An 18,282-nucleotide genomic window follows, 5' to 3' on the forward strand; every position below is an offset into this window, starting at 1 on the left:
CTGTATCTCCTGGCAATTGGAAGCTCGGATGGAAGGGGAGGTCCATGGAGTGTGGAGCCCAAGGACTCTGGTAATGTGAGGAATTTGCTGAACCTATTCCTTTTGTGGAATAGGTTAAACCTGTGTACGGCCCTCCAGCTATACTCAGGCATTTCCATCTGCTGAGGGTCAAACAGTGGGCAACAATGTTTTACAGCAGTAGCCTGGACACTATGCTGCAACATCAATTATTCGGAATACTATAATATTTGGAATCTATGGTACAATTGGATAAAAAATAGAAAAATGGAAAAATGTGTGATATAGAAATGTAAATTTATAAAATGTAAAAATGGAAATACTGTACAAGGAAAAGATGAAATGGGTAAGATCTGTAAAAATAGATATTGTGGTGTATAATTTCTTTTATTAAATTTTTGTAAAACTCAATAAAGAAAACTTTTTTTAAAAAAAAAGAACTCCAGAGTCCAAATTATATGGGGAAATACTATCTATCCTCTAAGAACAAAAAGATTGTGAGCAGTCTGGCTTCATTGTTGTAAAATAATTGATGGCAGTTGAGTACAGATTCCTAGGGAGGTCTTCAGAATAAATCCTTCTCCAGCTCAGACGCTTCTGCCGTTGGGATAAGCTTTCAGTCTTCTCTCTCTGCCATATGTCAGGCTGCTGTAGGAGTCCCATAAAAAATCTCCACCAGGAATTGACAACCTGTCGCGATCAGGAAGGAGGGGAACAGACAGGAGCAGCTGCTTGTCACAGGAAGGGAAGCGCTCCAGCAGGGAGCCCGGGTTGTGAAGAAGGGGAACCAGAGCTCTTCCCAGCAATAATATGATGCTTCCATGCTCCATTGGGCAAAGGTGAAACAACATCTTCCAGAGCTCTCTTGGGCCTCCATCCTCCATAGGTTACCTTATGCTGTAGAAGGAGATAATGGAGAAAGTCAGCATCCTGGTTTGTATGGGGAGTTTAGGAGGTGACCAGGCTGAGCTCAAGAGGAGGGTCAAACAAGTAATCAGTCAAGAGTCCCTTCATGCACACAAGAAACCTGAGTGAAACCCACCTTCAATTCCCTGTCTATGTCCAAATTGCTTTAACCTTTAGTAGTTCAGAGATTCTTGCACATATCGTAAGCTTGCAATAAATCTTGATGCCCCTTTGAACAGCCTGGATCTTCTGAATTCCCTGGTGCTTGACAGGGAGGGAACTTTCTCTCCTCTCCTTAGCTCCCTTCACCCTCCCCCACCCCCAGCAACCCCAGATAAGCATAGGGGCAAGCAACAAAATTTGAGAAACGCTTGCAATTTTTATCCACAGAGACTGCTCCTTGGAGAGAGAGGAATTCTCCGGGAGGGATCCTCACTTCTCCTCCTTAGAGTTCCTTTCCTGTTACCCCTGAAGCTCTGTTAGTCTGTCTTGGTGTAGCTAGGCTGTGAGACCTTAGACATACACAGAGCAGAGTTCAAGGTAAGAGTGTGGATGTGTGATGCAGCCAGTAACGACACAGACTTAGTATGCTAAACAAGTATTATTTACATATATACATATTTTCAAGCACAAAGCAGAAATAAACAACAAACTGCACATAGCAGCACAAAGCAGAATATACTCCCCCCTCAAGGTAAAAGCAAAGAATGAATGAGCTCTCTAGCATCATCATCGGGAGAAAGTGCTGGCGCCCTCTTATGGCGAACCAGCCAAAGTTCTTAAACGTATATTGCATCTATAAATTGGTAGTTTACATACATGGCAACCCCAAATACTGGTGAGTACCATGTACTAACAAGCTCATCCTTATCAAGGGGATTTTTTGCTGGGTGCCTCCCCACACCATCTTTCTCTCTCTCCCTTCTGCCTGGTCCTACTGTCTCCTTCCTCATCCCACATTCTTCCCTCTGAGCTTTTGGAATGGAGAGGCTGAACAGGGCAGGATCCGCTCTGCAGAATAGCGGATCAGGCAGGAGGAGCTGAGCCCCAAAAGTACCCCAGGGAGCCCATCATCTCTTCATGGCCAGCTTTAAAAGAGGGTGGATTCCTCCACCCCACAAGCCCACAAGTCTTGTCAGGCTCACCTTTGAGCTAATTGTAGGTTGGAGCATCGCCTGTGACTGCATCTCATCTTCTATGACACTGACAGTTTGAGAAGGAACCTTTTCTTGAGAACCATTACAAGGGAAATTTTTCCTGGATCTCCTCCACTTGTCTGATAGAAGGGGGGGGGAAGATAGCTAGTTAATTATTGGGCAGCAGCTCTTGCCTGGGACAGAGGACTATGCTGAAGACAGTGAAGGGCTACCAACATTTTTACTACCAAACTGTGAGCGTGGCTTATGCAGGACGCCCTGCATTTTCTTTCAGCACCTTTCAGTGCAAATTGGGTGCTCTGGAGTGGAGTTCCATTTTTGCTACCTCACTGCGTCCCCCAACCCCATCCGGGCAGTAGCCCACCCCTAGCTGAAGACCTCCAGGAGGCCCAGATAGTCAAACTGGCTGAATTATATATAACCCAGCATCCTGAGAATCAGGCATTAGTGCTCTTGTCTGTTTATGGGCAAAGAGCAGAATTATTGGCCATCAAGAGCTGCTGAACAGAGGGAAAAGTAATACAGTAGAACATTCCTGAGGGTTATTGAGGAATAATCAAGTTGAAACTCTCCTTGTTCCTATTTCAGTTCCTTTGGAATGTCACAATCCTGTTTTTCCATCACCACTGAAGCCATTCAAAGTTGCCCAGCAGGGCTGTTCTGAAAAGGACCTTATCCTATATCAACATTAATTTATTTTAAACAATGATGCTTGATCACTGACAATTCTGTTACTGGAGCAAGAGAGATGGCATTCCCCATCCATTTCAAACTTGGTAGTTCTTTCTCCAGATCTCACAAACTTTGTTTTAGTTTGTACTCCAAAGTCCCTGTCCCAACTTCACTACTGTACCAGAAATCTTGAAAGGTTAGACTTGGTTTCTCTGAATGAGACAAGGAGCACAATTTTCAAGCAGAAAATGACAAAGCACTTCCACCCCACTGATGAGAATGTTAGGTGGAGATCTTGAGCTGCACTTGGTGAAACTCAATTCTTCGTACATCCACTTTCGTTGTGATGGCTCTTGCTCTGAGTAGGAGCAGAGGAAGCAGCAGCTCCTTCGACTGCTGGACCTTGGGCCCTGTTTTTGTCTCCACGTGTGATTGCAAGCAGGGGCAGAGGACTTGGGTCCCTCCTTCCATGGACCTATCTTCCATCAGAGCTGTCCTGAAGGTCCCTCATCCCAGGCACATGCGTCTTCTTCAGGGCAGGATTAGGGATTTTCTAGTGCTTCCCAGATCATTTAGGAGTCTCCTCAGCCCTGATATTTGCTCCTCTGAAGCCAAAGCAGCTTCTTCTCAGACAAGAAGCATGTGGACCATTTTGAGATTTAAATGGGTTGAACAAATGGCTGCCTAGTTTCTTCTTCCTTTCGGATTCCAATTCAAAGGGCTGTTTGTGGGGAAGGGTCTCGTGGGGGTTCTAGCTGTGGCCCTCAAGGAGTCTCTCTCTCATCCACATCAGCTCAGTCAACACAGGAAGACACAGATGTTGGGGGGGCAGTGGATGAGTTTGTTTTACTTACATATCATGAAGACAATCAAAGCTCCCAAGATGTAGGCTGCCACTAATCCCACAAGAATCAGCCACTCTACAGCGAAAGAAGGAGAAATGTGGTTCTGATTAGACAGATGCTGAGTTCCCTGAAGTGGAGATGTTCAGTAATGGAAGCATTTCTGAAACTGCAATGTCCTCCAGGAAGAGCCCCCACTCGAAGGAAGCCGCCCTCCACCAAGGCTGCAGAGGGAGGAGTTAATGGCCTTGAAGGGCAGAAGGAAGAGCCACGACCCAACATCTCATATATTTTCATACCTTTGATATTAAGTTACTATTTCCAACTCCTCTTTGTAACAGAGATCACTTCTCTCCCATCATTAAATGCAGGACTATATTTCCTGCTCTCCATTAGAAAACATGAGTTGTTGTAGAAGAAATCAAGACCCCCTACAACAGATTTTCAATCGTTTGTACAAAATCTACTTCTACATGTCACATCAGCCTCTCACCTGGATCCTGCTTGAAAGCCAATATCAGGGGCTCCTGCAAGCCCTCGTGCTTCAAGTGACACCAAAAATGGTGCCTCTCCTTGGGGTTGATCTCAATGCTGAGCCAGACATAATAGGTTCCATCTGAGTTGGGGGCCACATTCCTAGGGAGGGTCTTATACTTGCAGATTTCTCCGTCCCTCATCCAGGTTGCCTGGATCTCCTTGGGGTAGAAGCCAAAGGCCTGGCAGATAAGGACCTGCAGGCTGTCATTCACCACCTTGTGGGTCACCTTCCCCACTGGAGGTTCTGTAGGAAAAGCAACACCTCAGTTACTGGGATTTTTTAGAGTTTCTGTCAAGGCAATTGAATAAGTGGGAAGACCTCCTTTGGACATCCACTGCCTCTCCCCCCTCCCCCCCCTCTCCTCTTCCTCTCCTCTGGAACACTTCAGATTCATTTTTGAAAGGGACTTTGGGGTAAACCTGGCCTTGATGGATTATGTGTCTACCTCTTGAAAAAAAACCTCTCAACCACCATAGCAGAAAGTTCTTAACATAATCCATGAAATATCCTTCAGAATCAGCTTCCTGCCTAACTTATGGTCACTAGTACGGTCTGCCATGCACCTGAAGGGTAGCTTGATCATTTAGAGCAGAAAACTAGAGGTGGGGAAGATGAAGATACCTAGAAATAAACCTTACAACCTGACCCCATTTGGCCACTCACCTGTCTTCTTCAGAACCATCTTCTGGTAGAATAGGTATCTCCGCAGCCTCTCAATGCAGGTCTCCTCCAGGAAGTCTTTGTTTCCCTGAGACCACCTTGGATCACCCTCCCATGTCTTCTTGACCTTCTCGGCCTGGGGCTGAGCGGCCACCCATCTGAGGGTCTCCTTGTCAAAGCTGATGAAATCCATCCCATGGTAACCATAGTGCAAAAAACCTCTTTTGCTCCTGTCTTCCTTGAGCTCACAGCACAACATCACCTGCCAGGTGTGAAGCCCTGAAATACAGAAAGAAGGGGTGAAATTTTCTACAGTTCCTCTCCCCAGAGAACCCCTCTTTCTTTCAATGGTGGGAGGTCTTTCCTGTGATCTGCGGCTCCATTTAATGTGGGGCTACAACAGGGGTCAGCAACTTGCAGCCTTGGAGCTGCATGTGGCTCATTCATTCCTCTGCTGCGCCTCCCTGTCACCAGTTGGCAGCACAATTTTGAGAGGAGCTTCTGGTTGGGGGAGTGGGGAGAAGGGTATGCCAGGAGGAGACTTTGGTTTCCCAGTCATCTCCACAATTTTTAGGGCTTTTGGTTAGGACTGCTAGAAGAAAAAAGAATTAAACCGGGGGTGAGGGCGGTGGGAGGCTTCCAGTCAGAACCTTTTTGGTTTTTATTGTTTAAGGTTGTCGACCTTTGGGCCAGAAGATCATGAGAGAGAAGATCTTGGGGAGAGGAAAGCATCTCTAATCCTGTCAGAAATTTCCTGACAGTCAGAACAGTTGATCATTGGAACAGCTTGCCTCCAGAAGTTGTGAATGCTCCAACACTGGACGTTTTTAAGGAGATGTTGGATAACCACCTGTCTGGAGTAGTGTAGGGTTGGGGGTTGGACTAGAAGACCTCTAAGGTCTCTTCCAACTCTGTGGTTGTTAGAAACATAGAAGATTGATGGCAGAAAAAGATCTCATGGTCCATCTAGTCTGCCCTGAAAAATACCAAAAATTGGTGAAATCTTTCTCACAAAAGCATCCCCGTGTGAGATTTCGCTTCATGCATAGAAGCCAAATATCGTGCAGGCACGCGCCTGTACACATCAGGGACCTGGAGATAGAAACATAGAAACATAGAAGATTGACGGCAGAAAAAGACCTCATGGTCCATCTAGTCTGCCCTTATACTATTTCCTGTATTTTATCTCAGGATGCATATATGTTTATCCCAGGCATGTTTAAATTCAGTTACTGTGGATTTACCAACCACATCTGCTGGAAGTTTGTTTCAAGGATCTACTACTCTTTCAGTAAAATAATATTTTCTCACATTACTTCTAATCTTTCCCCCAACTCACCTCAGATTGTGTCCCCTTGTTCTTGTGTTCACTTTCCTACTAAAAACAATTCTCTCCTGAACTTTATTTAACCCTTTAACATATTTAAATGTTTCGATCATGTCCCCCATTTCCCTGCTGTCCTCCAGACTATACAGATTGAGTTCATGAAATCTTTCCTGATAAGTTTTATGCTTAAGACATTCCACCATTTTTGTAGCCCATCTTTGGACCTGTTCAATTTTATCAATATCTTTTTGTAGATGAGGTCTCCAGAACTGAACACAGTATTCCAAATGTGGTTTCACCAGTGCTCTGTACAGTGGGATCACAACCTTCCTCTTCCTGCTTGTTATACCTCTAGCTATGCAGCCAAGCATCCTACCTGCTTTTCCTACCGCCTGACTACACTGTTCACCCATTTTGAGACTGTCAGAAATCACTACCCCTAAATCCTTCTCTTCTGAAGTTTTTGCTAACACAGAACTGCCGATACAATACTCAAATTGAGGATTCATTTTGCCCAAGTGCATTATTTTACATTTGGAATCATTAAACTGCACTTTTCATTGCTTTGGCCACTTATCTACTAAAGCTAAATCATTTGCCATATTACAGATGCCTCCAGGAATATCAACTCTATTGCACACTTTAGAGTCATCGGCAAATAGGCAAACCTTCCCTACCAAACCTTCCCCTATGTCACTCACAAACATATTAAAAAGAATAGGACCCAGAACAGACCCTTGTGGCACACTGCTTGTAACCAGGCTCTACTCAGAATAGTCATCATTAACAACAACCCTCTTATATCTACGCTTCACTCAGCTGCAAATCCACTGAACTATCCAGGGATTAAGTCCAAATGTCACTAATTTATCAGCTCTTTATGTGGAACCGTATCAAAGGCTTTGCCTAAGTCCAGATAGGCAATATCCATGGCACCACCTTCATCCAACACCTTTGTGACATTGTTGTTGTTGTTGTTGCTGCTGCTGCTGCTGCTGTTATTATTATTATTATTATTATTATTATTATTATTATTATTATTATTATCATCCTCATGCTCCTTACAGATATTGGTGGTCAAACCCCCAACCTCCCAGCCTCCCACTTTCTATCCCTTGCCTGCTTGCCTCTTTCCCCAATAACAAAAGTGTTAAAATCTGGGAAAGAGAGATTTGAGGGAGAATTCAGGGCTTGAAGGGAGTTTTGCCTCTGCTCACCTCCAGTCTGGTGGTTGAGTTTTGATATCCACTCCAGGTCAGCTCTGAACATCCTCTCAGGTGCCTTCATCTCCTCCACTGTCATCCAGGACACAAGAGGAACCGTCTTCCCATTGAGGATGTCATATCGAGCAATGGGATGGTCATCCAGGTGGACCATGGAGAGGAACTGGGGCAGCTCCTTGCTGGGCTCTGACACCTTCAGGTAGGAATAGCACAGGGAGTGCCTGGAGGAGCCTGGGAAAGGAAGAAGGTGGAGGAGAGAATTGAGGGGAGTCTGCAGTTCCAGCTTTTCCTTCAATAAGACCAACTTTCTGATTGACTTTGGAGGATTCCAGTCATGAAAGGAGCTAAAGGAGACCTTCACAACTTTTGATTGACTTTGGACATGGCCACATCAAGTGAGGGGACCCTCTGGGCTCACACAAGCGCTCCTGGACCTGACCCGATTGGACTCTATATGCCCATTGCCTGAAGGACAGCTGGACAGGAGCTGCTTGAAGTTTCACCAAAGTATGGAGACTTCCTGCCTCTGGAAGCTACACTACACCCAGCAGCTATCCTTAGTCATAGTCCAGACTTCTACGATCATGTTGACTTTTGTGATTACCCTTTGCCTGCTGGGACATGAGGAGGAATAAGAGTTGATATGGACTCTAAGCATTCTCTTTTGACTTTCACTCCATGGATGACAAATTAAACTGGGACAATTTTCTTCTTCTGATTATTTTTTTCTTGGTATTTTTCTTTGTTTATCAAAAATATAAAATACAAAGGTATAAAGAGAAGTGAAAGTAATGGGAAACCAAGGGAGGAAAAGGGGAAGAGAGAAAAGTGTAAGGGTGGGGGAAGAAAAGCTTTGACTTCTCACTCCTTTTGGTGCAGTAGAATAATTTTTTACTTTTAAATGACAGATTGATATAAAGAAGGACTAGGGGAGAGATGACAGCAGTCTTCCAATATCTCAGGGGCTGCCAAAAAGAAGAGGGAGTCAACCTATTCTCCAGAGCACCTGGGGTTAGGAGAAGAAACAACAGGTGGAAACTAATCAAGGAGAGAAGCAACCTAGAATTAAAGAGAAATTTCATGACAATTAGAACAATTAATCAGTGGAACCAAAAGTCTCCAGAAGTTGTGAATGCTCCAACACCGGAAGTTTTCAAGAAGAGATTGGACAATCAGACAACCATTTGTCAGGAATGTTTCAGGGGGCTGGAATAGAAGACCTCCAAGAACCCTTCAAACTCTGTCATTCTTTTCTGTTCTGTTCATCTAATCAGCAAAACCAAAATCCGAAGCAATTATTAAAACCTTCTTGGTGCTGTGCATGTGTTCCTCATTCATAAGTTGGCTTACAAACTGAATATAAGAAGTTCTTAAAGAGGCTGAGTGAAGGAGGAAGGAAGAGAGAAGTTTCCTGTCGGGAAAGCAACTGTGCATGTGTATGAATGTGGGGGAGACATACAGGCAAGACACGCTTTCTCTCTTCTTCCCCCGCTTTCAGCTTCTTCCCACCAGGTCCCAAATGATTCCAGAAACTCACATGGTCGGCCCCCTGACACCAAGGACCCCAGCACAGCCCATAGGAGCAAGAGGGGCAGCAGCTGCAGCAGCATCACCCTCCGACCATCAGCACCTACAATCCAAGGCACCAGTTTGCCGCCGAGAATAAATGAGGGTTCCAGGTGAGAGCAACACTCCTTATATGTTCAATAAAAGTTACTCCATATCCAAAGTCCACAGAAGAACAGTAGGAAATAAAAATGGTAATTTCCCTCCCCTACTCCTTGCTGCCACCCTAGAAAAGTTGAGGAACTTTGGATTAGAAGACCTCTAAGGTCCCTGCCAGCTCTGTTCTGATTGGTTGATTCCTCTCCAGAAGAGACGACCAAAGACGAGCGGCACCTGCTGAATAGACGCCAGTCTTGTAGTTCTCTCTCAGGCCACAAGAGAGAAAATGTTTGTCGCAAGATATGACTGCCCAAAGACGTCCCTATGGGTTCAGGTCAGGGGGAAAGCAGGAGAAAGAGTGGATGGCGGCGGGTGAGCACTTTCAAAGAGGGGGCCTCAATCTTTTGTGTGCAGGTGCTTCTCAGCAAGGCAGACCTGTTTATCTCCAGAGGGTGTCAACTTTTATTCATTTCTTTTATTATAATAATAATAACAATAAAACAACAACAACAATAACAATAATGATATAACAACAACAAGTTGGAAGGGACCTTGGAGGTCTTCTAGTCCAACCCCCTGCTTAGGCAGGAAACCCTGCAATACTTCAGACAGATGGTTATCCAACATCTGCTTAAAAACTTCTAGTGTTGGAGCATTCACAACTTCTGGAAGCAAGATGGTATAAATAAAAATAAATTATAAATAAATAAAAGCGTTCCACATTAATTGTTCTGTCAGGAAATTTCTCCTTAATTCTAAGTTACTTCTCTCCTTGTTTAATTTCCACCCATTGCTTCTTGTTCTACCCTCAGGTGCTTTGGAGAATAGGTTGACTCCTTCTTCTGAGATATTGGAACACTGCTATCATGTCTCCCTTGATCCTTCTTTTCCTTAAACTTCCTGCAACCGTTCATCATATGTTTTAGCCTCCAGTCCCCTAATCATCTTGGTTGCTCTTCTCTGCACTCTTTTTAGAGTCTCAACATCATCGTGGTGACCAAAATTGAATGCATTATTCCCGGCGTGGCTTTACTAAGGCATTATAAAGTGGTATTAAAACTTTGTATGATCTTGATTCTATCTGTCTGTTAATGTAGCCTAGAATTGTGTTGGCTTTTTTGGCAGCTGCTGCACACTGCTGGCTCATATTTCAATAGTTGTCCAATCAGACTCCAAGATCCCTCTCACAGTAATTATGTTATTATGCGACTTCATTAATTTGGATTAGAGATTGGATTACATTAGAAAACAGACGAATACCAACTTTGGAAGGACATGATCTATTATTAGGTTGGCATGGCTACCTATGGTATGGAAGAGATAAAACACACAAGTATTTCAAAAAACATATATGCAAATCTGGAAAGAATTTAAACAATGACACTATTCAAAAATACCGGAATGGGTTTCACCAACAGAATTAGAATACCATCCAAATTTAATATGATTAGAAAATACAATTAGATACAAAGAATTGTTAGATGAACAATTAAATTTAAGACCAAAGGAAGAATTGGAACAAAAAAGGTAAATTACTGGATTGGTGGACTTATTTTCAAATAAAAGATGCTTATCAAAAAGACAAGAAAGGACAAGGATTCCAATTGTGAAGGGGAGGCCTTTATAGGACAAACTTGGGTACTGAGGAAAAATTAATTGGTGAAATGTATACATTTTTAATTAGATATTAAACAAAGGTGAAAATTGTAAAGGATAATATGATAAGTTGGAGAAAAAAATTTGGGTATTCAATTAAATTAGAAAAATCAGAAAGACTTGGACTTTTAATTGGCAGATAACCAGATCTAATGCATTCAAGGAGAACCAGTGGCTAGCTCTGGCCCAGCTCCTGCCCCAAGGACTGTGGATGTGGGGGAGACATCCACATGCTGCAGGCCTGTTTTGCCACCGGTGGAATCTGCTGATGAAGGCTCCTCTGACCAAGAAGCAGGAGTGACAGGGAGGAGGGGAGTGTGGCAGACAGCTCAGAAGGGGATCAATTATCTCTCTCCTCCTTGGATTCAGAACAAGAGTTAATGATACAGCCAGGGCCGCCGATAGACCGCTATTACTGGGAGTGGCGTCAGGGGCCCGGCCCAATTGAAAAGTGGGGGGGGGGGGGGCGCCCGCCAAAAACTCCCCAACCCCGATTGCGACGAACTCTGCCTTTGCGGAGGTTCTCCTCCAACAGCAGCCAGCAACTTCTTCCCACCCCCGCGAGGAAAGAAGGCAGGGAGGCCGGCAGACAGGCAGGGAGCCCCGATGGCAGCCGCGGAAGGAGGAGTCACCGCGGGGGTGTCTCGGCCCTCCGGAAGACAAGCCGCGCTGCTGGGGAAGCGGAATTGGGGATGCCGGGAGAAGGCTGAGCCCGGCCGGCTTCTCTGTCGGTCATGTGTCCCCCCGAGGATTGCGAGGGCAAGAGAGCCACGCCTTTCGGTCTCCGGAGGTGCTGGGCCGGGGGTTCGGGGGGCCGTGAACACCGCCCGCCGCCCGGAGCCAATGGCTTCTTTTGGGCGGGCGCCGGCTTACTCGCTTGCATTCCTGCTGCTGGTGCTGGGAGCAGGTAAGCACGAGGGGGAGGCAAGTGGAGATCCAGGTCCCTCTTTTCATGCATCCGCTCAGTGAGCCTTTCTTTGGAGTTGCCTTTCTTTCTTTCTTTCTTTCTTTCTTTCTTTCTTTCTTTCTTTCTTTCTTTCTTTCTTTCTTTCTCTCATTCTCTCTTGCTCTTTCATTCTTTTTTCTTTCTCTTTTTCTTTCTTTCTCTTTCTTTCTCTCCTTCCTTCCCTCCTTCCATTTCTTTCATTCCTCCTCTCTATTTTTATTTCTCTTCCATTCTCTTTCTTTCTTTCCTTCTTTCTTTGTTACTTTCATTTCTTTTTCTTTCTTTCTCTCTTGCTCTTTCATTCTTTTTTCTTTATTTTGCTTTCTTTCTTTCTCTTGCTTTCTCTCCTTCCTTCCCTCCTTCCATTTCTTTCATTTCCCCTCTCTATTTTTATTTCTCTTTCATTCTCTTTCTTTCTTTTCTCTTTCTTTCTTTCCTTCTTTCCTTCTTTCTTTCTTTTGTTTCTTTTTCTTTCTCTCTTTCTCTCTTGCTCTTTCATTCTTTTTTCTTTCTCTTGCTTTCTTTCTCTTGCTTTCTCTCCTTCCTTCCCTCCTTCCATTTCTTTCATTCCGCCTCTCTCTTTTTATTTCTCTTTCATTCTCTTTCTTTCTTTCTCTTTCTTGCTTTCTTTCTTGCTCTTTTTCTTTCTCTCTTTTACCTTCAATTCCTCTATATCTTCTTTTCTTTCTCCTTCCTACCTTCTTCCCTCCCTCCCTTCCTTCAGTCCTTTCTCTCTTACTCTCCCCTTTCATAGGTTTCCTTGCTTCCTTCCTCTGTTCCTGTCCCTTCCCCTTTCTTTCTTTCTTTCTTTCTTTCCTTCCTTCCTTCTTTCTTTCCTTCCCTCCATCCCTCCATTTCTTGCTTTCCTTCTCCTTCCTCCCTTCTTTCCTCCCTCACTCCCTTCTTTCACTCCTTCCTCTCTTACTCTCCCCTTTCACACCTTTCCTTGCTTTCTTTGCACCCTTCCTCTGTTCCTGTCCCTTCCCTCTTTCCTTCCTTCCTTCCCACCCTCCGTCTATTCATTCACCCATTCCTCTCTTGATCGCCCCTTTTACCCTTCCTTCCTTCCTCCTTCCTTCCTTCCTTCCTTCCTTCCTTCCTTCATAGCTCGCCCTCGCCTTTCTTCCCTTCCTTCCAGATGGGAGTGCCCCCTCAAGACATCTGCCCGACTGCTGGTACCCTGCTTTTTCTCTCCCCTCGTCCTTTCCAGCTCCTCGCCAGTGGCTGCCAGGTGTGGGATCCCCCTCCCCTCTCCCCTCGCTAGAAAGCACATGGTTTTGTCAACAAGGCCTCTTCCAAGAAGGGAGACGTGCCAAGGAGCCGTAAATAAGCCATGCTCCGCCTGACTAATGCCAGGAGGCTCTTTCTTTCCCTCGCCGCCCCCGCTTCTTTCTTTCTCCTGGATGAGTCCACACAATCGGCTTAACCCAGTTCCTGAAATAGCCTATGGCAGTGCTTCCCAACCTTGACAACTTGAAGATATCTGGACTTCCACTCCCAGAATTCCCCAGCCAACATTCGCTGGCTGGGGAATTCTGGGAGTTGAAGTCCAGATATCTTCAAGTTGCCAAGGTTGGGAAACACTTGCCTATGGGACCGCCTCGCTTGGCGTGAAGCGGGAAATGATCCCCAGGGGATGGAGTGGCTCGGCGACTTAAAATAGTTTTAAAATGGCGGGGGGGGGGGGCAGACACTTAGGCTGTATGGGGCCCCAAAATTCCTGATGGTGGCCCTGGATACAGCCACACATGCGGAGAGCCCTGGATACAGCCACGCATGTGGAGAGCGATGCATAGGCAACAACAACTGAGAGATTATTATCAAAGAAAATGAGGCCACCTGTGGTTGGGTGGGGCTATGGTAATTAGTGAGGCTGCTATAAATAGCAGCCTGTGGGTTGGGCCATTGTGGAGGATTATCTGATCGTTGTGTTTCATGACTGTTTTACTGACTTGGACCTTTTGTGTGCTGATTTTTCCCCGCTTTGAAACTAAACCAGAGCAAAGTGTGTTTCACTTTGTGAAAGAAGAAGGACTGTGAATGGCCTCACAGTTGCAAGCTAAGTATCACAGAACTGATAAGGGACTTGTACAAATTACCAGTTTGTTTGGAGATGAGTACGATATTTGATTATTCACATTTTGACAGCGGCAAGGATAGTTTATGCTCAACAGTGAAAATCCAATAGAATGCCAGAAGAAGGGATGATAATTTAAAAAGTGATGGATTGTGCAGAGATAGACATGCTGTCAAAAAAGTTAGAAGGGAAAGAACACTGAGAATATTATATGATATGGGAAAAATTTTATAATTGGCTAGAGAAAAGAAAGGACAAAACAAAAATAAATACATAGAAAGATAATCTAAAAAATTAATAAATAAAACTCAAATATAAATATCTTAAAAATGTAAAAATGCAAAGCAGTACATTAATAAAAAAAAATAAGGGAAAAAATGGAAAATTCTCAATTGAAAATTCTAAATGAGCAGGGAATGTAAGTTTCCCCAAATTTATGTTTTATGGTTTATTTCTTTCTTTGTTAGTTTGTTTGCCACTGTAAATGTTTGCGTATGTATAAAAATAAAAATAAAAAATTACTATTGAGCAAGGTACCACATATACTGTACGTGTGCATTTTGGAGTTTTTTTGCCTACTTTTTTCACCATTGAATTTCATTTTCTTAGATAGCGCCCATTGTTCAAGTTTGTCATGATCCTTCTGTATTTTGCACCTACCTTCTGCAGTGTTGGCTATTCCTGCAATTTTTGGGTGGGGCTCGTTCCTTGGGGACTAGCGCCTTCAAAGAAAGGGCCTCAATCTTTTGTGGGCAGGTGCTTCTCAGCAAGGCAGACCATGGCGCCCTCTGGAGGTAAACAGAGGGTATCAACATTTATTCATTTCTTTTCCGCTGCTTGGAACAGCCAGCCGTCTTGGAGAGCATCCAAAGGGTTGGGCTCTTGTGCAGAATAATTTCCAGACAGAGCGAAATTGATAGTTTTGCAAAAAGAATAAGCCTTTAGGTTACCACCAGCCAGGTTTAGCATGTGAAACGTGTGATGTGAACGCAGCCACAGCGTTGCTCTCCTTGCTCATTCGTCTTCCGAGGTTCGTTCGAGAGATTTTATTCATTCATTCATTCATTCATTCATTCATTCATTCATTCATTCATTCATTAGATTTGCATGCCGCCCCTCTCCGAAGACTCGGGGCGGTGGACATAATCCCCTCCCACCCTCCCCCTCGCCCCCTGAGGACTTTTTTGCAGAAAGTGATTGTAGCCTTCAGGTGCAGTTTTATTTCTCACTTTCTCTCACGTATCTGGACCAATGTTCCCTCTAATTTTTTTTCGGTGTGGGCAGAAAAGTATAGTGTCTGAGCGACAGTCCCTTTGGGACTGGGCAGCATAGAAGTGTAAATAAATAAATAAGTAAGTAAGTAAGTAAGTAAGTAAGTAAGTAAGTAAGTAAGTAAGTAAGTAAGTAAGTAAATAAACAAACAAACAAACAAACAAATATTCTTTTTTTAAAAAGAAATTAATAATAAAACAAAACCAAAATCTATTTTATTACTATCTTCTCCTCTTTTTCCATCCCTGTCTCCTCCCCCCTTGTGTGTGTGTGTGTGTGTGAACTCTTGAACCATTTCCAATAACAGGTGAGCTATTGGAAATGGTTCAAGAGTTCAAACACACATACACACACAAACGGCTGGGGTTTTTTTCCTCTGTTATTATTTGGGTGCTTTTTACCATATGCTTTAAATCAAGAATCATTTCTCTCTCTTTCTCTCTCCCCCTCTTGCTCTCTCTCTCTTTTTCTCACTTTCTCTCTCCCTCTCTTTCTATCCCTCTCCCCCTCTTGCTCACTCTCTCTCTCTCTCTCTCATTTTCTTTCTCTCTTTCTATTGCTTTCTCTCTCACACACTCTTTTCTATCTCTCTTGCTTTCTTTCTCTTCTCTCTCTTGCTATCTCTCCCCCCCCTTTCTCTCTCTCTCTCTCTTTCTCAGTTACTTTCTCTCTCCTCCTCTCTCTCTGTCAGCGAGGGGGCTGCGAGAGCGCTTTCTCCAAGCGCTTCGGGAACGCCTGCCCTGCCTCTACTGCAGCCCCCTTGCTGGAAGTCCGGGACGAAAGCGTTCCCAGTGAAGGGGCTGCGATAGGGGCGGGACGGGCATTCCTGAAGCCCACAGAGAAAGCCCTCTCTCGCAGCCCCCTGGCTGGGAGCGCTTTCATCCCGAGGAGAAGCTGAAGCCGCAGCCGCCATCGCCGCAAGAGGGGGAGAGAGAAAGAGAGAGAAGTTATGCCCCAAGCCAAGGTAGGAGGCAGCGGAGGAGGAGAGGGGGCGGATTGGGCGGGTGGGGGGCAGGGGCGGCCACGGCTCCCTTTCCTCCTACTGCCTGCACTTCCCCGCCCCGCACCCCCCTGCGGGCTGGCAGGGGGATGGGGAGCACGCATCCGTGGAAAAGGGCGCACAGGTGGTATTTTGGGGCACACGCGCATGCGCGCAGCTTACAGGGAACGGTTGTACGGACAATTAAGACAGTATTGGACAAAGGGATTTATTTTCAACTCCCCTTAGCGGATAATGTCTTTCCACGGGAGCCTCCGAGTAAGTCGTTTTTCCTTGTTATTCGATAGCAATAGCACTTAGACTTATATACAGCTTCCCAGTGCTTTTACAGCACTCTCTGAATGGTTTTACAGAGTCAGCCTATTGCCCCCAACAATCTGGGTCCTCATTTTACCCACCTCGGAAGGATGGAAGTCAACCTTGAGATCTGATCTGCCAAATTGCAATCAGCCGGCAGTCAGGGGAAGTAGCCTGCATTACTGGAATCTAACCACTGTGCCACCATCGGAGATCCTTTCCTCTCCTCCCCTCCCACCTTCTCCTTTGCCTTCTTCCCTTAAGGCCTTCTGTTTTTAACTTTTACTCGTCTTTTCCTTGAATGCCTCCCTTCTGAATCCAGTTTCTCCTTTCTGTTTATTGCCCCAAAGCCAGAATCTCTCATCAGAGTGGGGAGAGGCTCCCCTCGAAGTTTACAGGGAAGGAGCGTTGTGAGCTCAGTCTTGCCCGCATTCACCACGAGATCTGCTACATAGCTACTTCTCCTGAAATTAAATTACAGATAGTGTTTATAACTCTAATATACATAGGCTATGAAGAAACATTTGGGGGGGGATGAGAGTCAGAGAGAAAGAGCCCATACCACATCTCAGACATCAACACCCTTGAAAATGTCCAAAGATATTTCACCAGAAGAGCCCTTCACTCCTCCACTCGAAACAGAATATCCTACGAAAATAGACTAACAATCCTAAGCCTAGAAAGCCTAGAACTATGGCGTCTAAAACATGATCTGAGCATTGCCCACAAGATCATATGCTGCAATGTCCTACCAGTCAATGACTACTTCAGCTTCAACCGCAACAACACAAGAGCATGCAACAAATTCAAACTCAATACGAACTGCGCCAAACTTGACTGTAAAAAATATGATTTCAACAATCGAGTTATCGAAGCATGGAACTCATTACCAGACTCAATTGTGTCAACCCCCTAACCCCCAACACTTCTCCCTTAGACTCTCCACGATTGACCTCTCCAGGTTCCTAAGAGGTCAGTAAGGGGCGTACATAAGTGCACTGGTGTGCTTTTCGTCCCCTGTCCAATTGTCTTTCCTTTCTTTCACCTATCTTATATATTCTCTTCCTTTCATATATCCTCTCCTCTAAGTTCACTTTCACCCTTTTTATATTATCACATGTCTATTTTCTTCCTATGTACTTGTGTATTGGACAAATGAATAAATAAATAAATAAATAAACAAAATATTTGTGTCTATGTGCATATACATTGCATGGGTGTATTCAACAAAATAGCCATTGTTTTCATGCTGTGGTAAGGCCGGTGTCTAATAAAGGGGAGAGGGAGAAAGAGGTAGGGAGAAAGAGAGAAGCAACTATCAAGCATTTATTTATCATGCAGATCTGAGATTTGAGAAAGAGAAACTGGAAAAGAGATATTAGACTGGAAGATCCTCAGATGCTTTGACTGCCAGCCAGGGTTGTTCTTGTGGCTGCTCCCAGGTGCCCAGAAAGGCTTGTGTCCTTACTTTCCTGCAAGCACCCAGGAGAAATGGCAAGTGTGCAAACCAGCAAGTGTGGAAGGGAGGAGATCTCAAATGATCCACTGGCCCTTGGGAAAAAATCACGGGAGTCCTCCAAGTGTAAGAGGGGCGGTTTCTTTCCAAAACCCTTTTTGGAGCAGTTCTGTGTTCCCTAATGGGACACAGAATCTTTCTAGAGGCCAGGGTTTTCCCCTAAACACTCAATCACAGAACACACTCCAACACCAACACCATTTCTTCTGGATCTCCTTACAAAAAAGCATTTCATCCCATTTGTCCACATGACAACCCTGGGAGGTAGGCTGAGCAGAGAAATAAGCTTGAACTTTACCCTTTGAGGATGCGCCCAGGCCCCAGGCCATACAGCAGTAGCTGACAGGCATGGCCTGGGCCGGGAATCTAAACCAAACTGGGCTTGGTTGGAGATTGCTTGAAGACACAGCTCCAGGAAGAGGAGAAAACCTGGAGATAGGATCAGATCTCTTTCCAACTTGTGGGAAGAAAAAATATTATTGATGCACACTCTTTTTTTTTCTAAAGGGA

At 44.7% G+C, this 18,282-nt stretch overlaps 1 protein-coding gene across 1 annotated transcript in view; it reads right to left on the reverse strand.

Moving 5' to 3' along the window:
• LOC139159129 (major histocompatibility complex class I-related gene protein-like) overlaps positions 1 to 8,953 on the reverse strand; it is a 137,885-nt gene extending 128,932 nt beyond the window's left edge. The window contains exons 1-4 of the mRNA XM_070736486.1: positions 8,881 to 8,953; positions 7,338 to 7,574; positions 4,797 to 5,072; positions 4,089 to 4,376 (exon numbers count right to left, since the gene is read on the reverse strand). Of these exons, the coding sequence (XP_070592587.1) occupies positions 4,089 to 4,376; positions 4,797 to 5,072; positions 7,338 to 7,574; positions 8,881 to 8,953 (874 nt within the window). The remainder of the gene's footprint in view (positions 1 to 4,088; positions 4,377 to 4,796; positions 5,073 to 7,337; positions 7,575 to 8,880) is intronic.
• Between the last annotated feature and the right edge of the window lie 9,329 nt (positions 8,954 to 18,282).

The sequence above is a fragment of the Erythrolamprus reginae genome, chromosome 2 (assembly GCF_031021105.1).
Source record: "Erythrolamprus reginae isolate rEryReg1 chromosome 2, rEryReg1.hap1, whole genome shotgun sequence".
Lineage (NCBI taxonomy): Eukaryota > Metazoa > Chordata > Lepidosauria > Squamata > Dipsadidae > Erythrolamprus > Erythrolamprus reginae.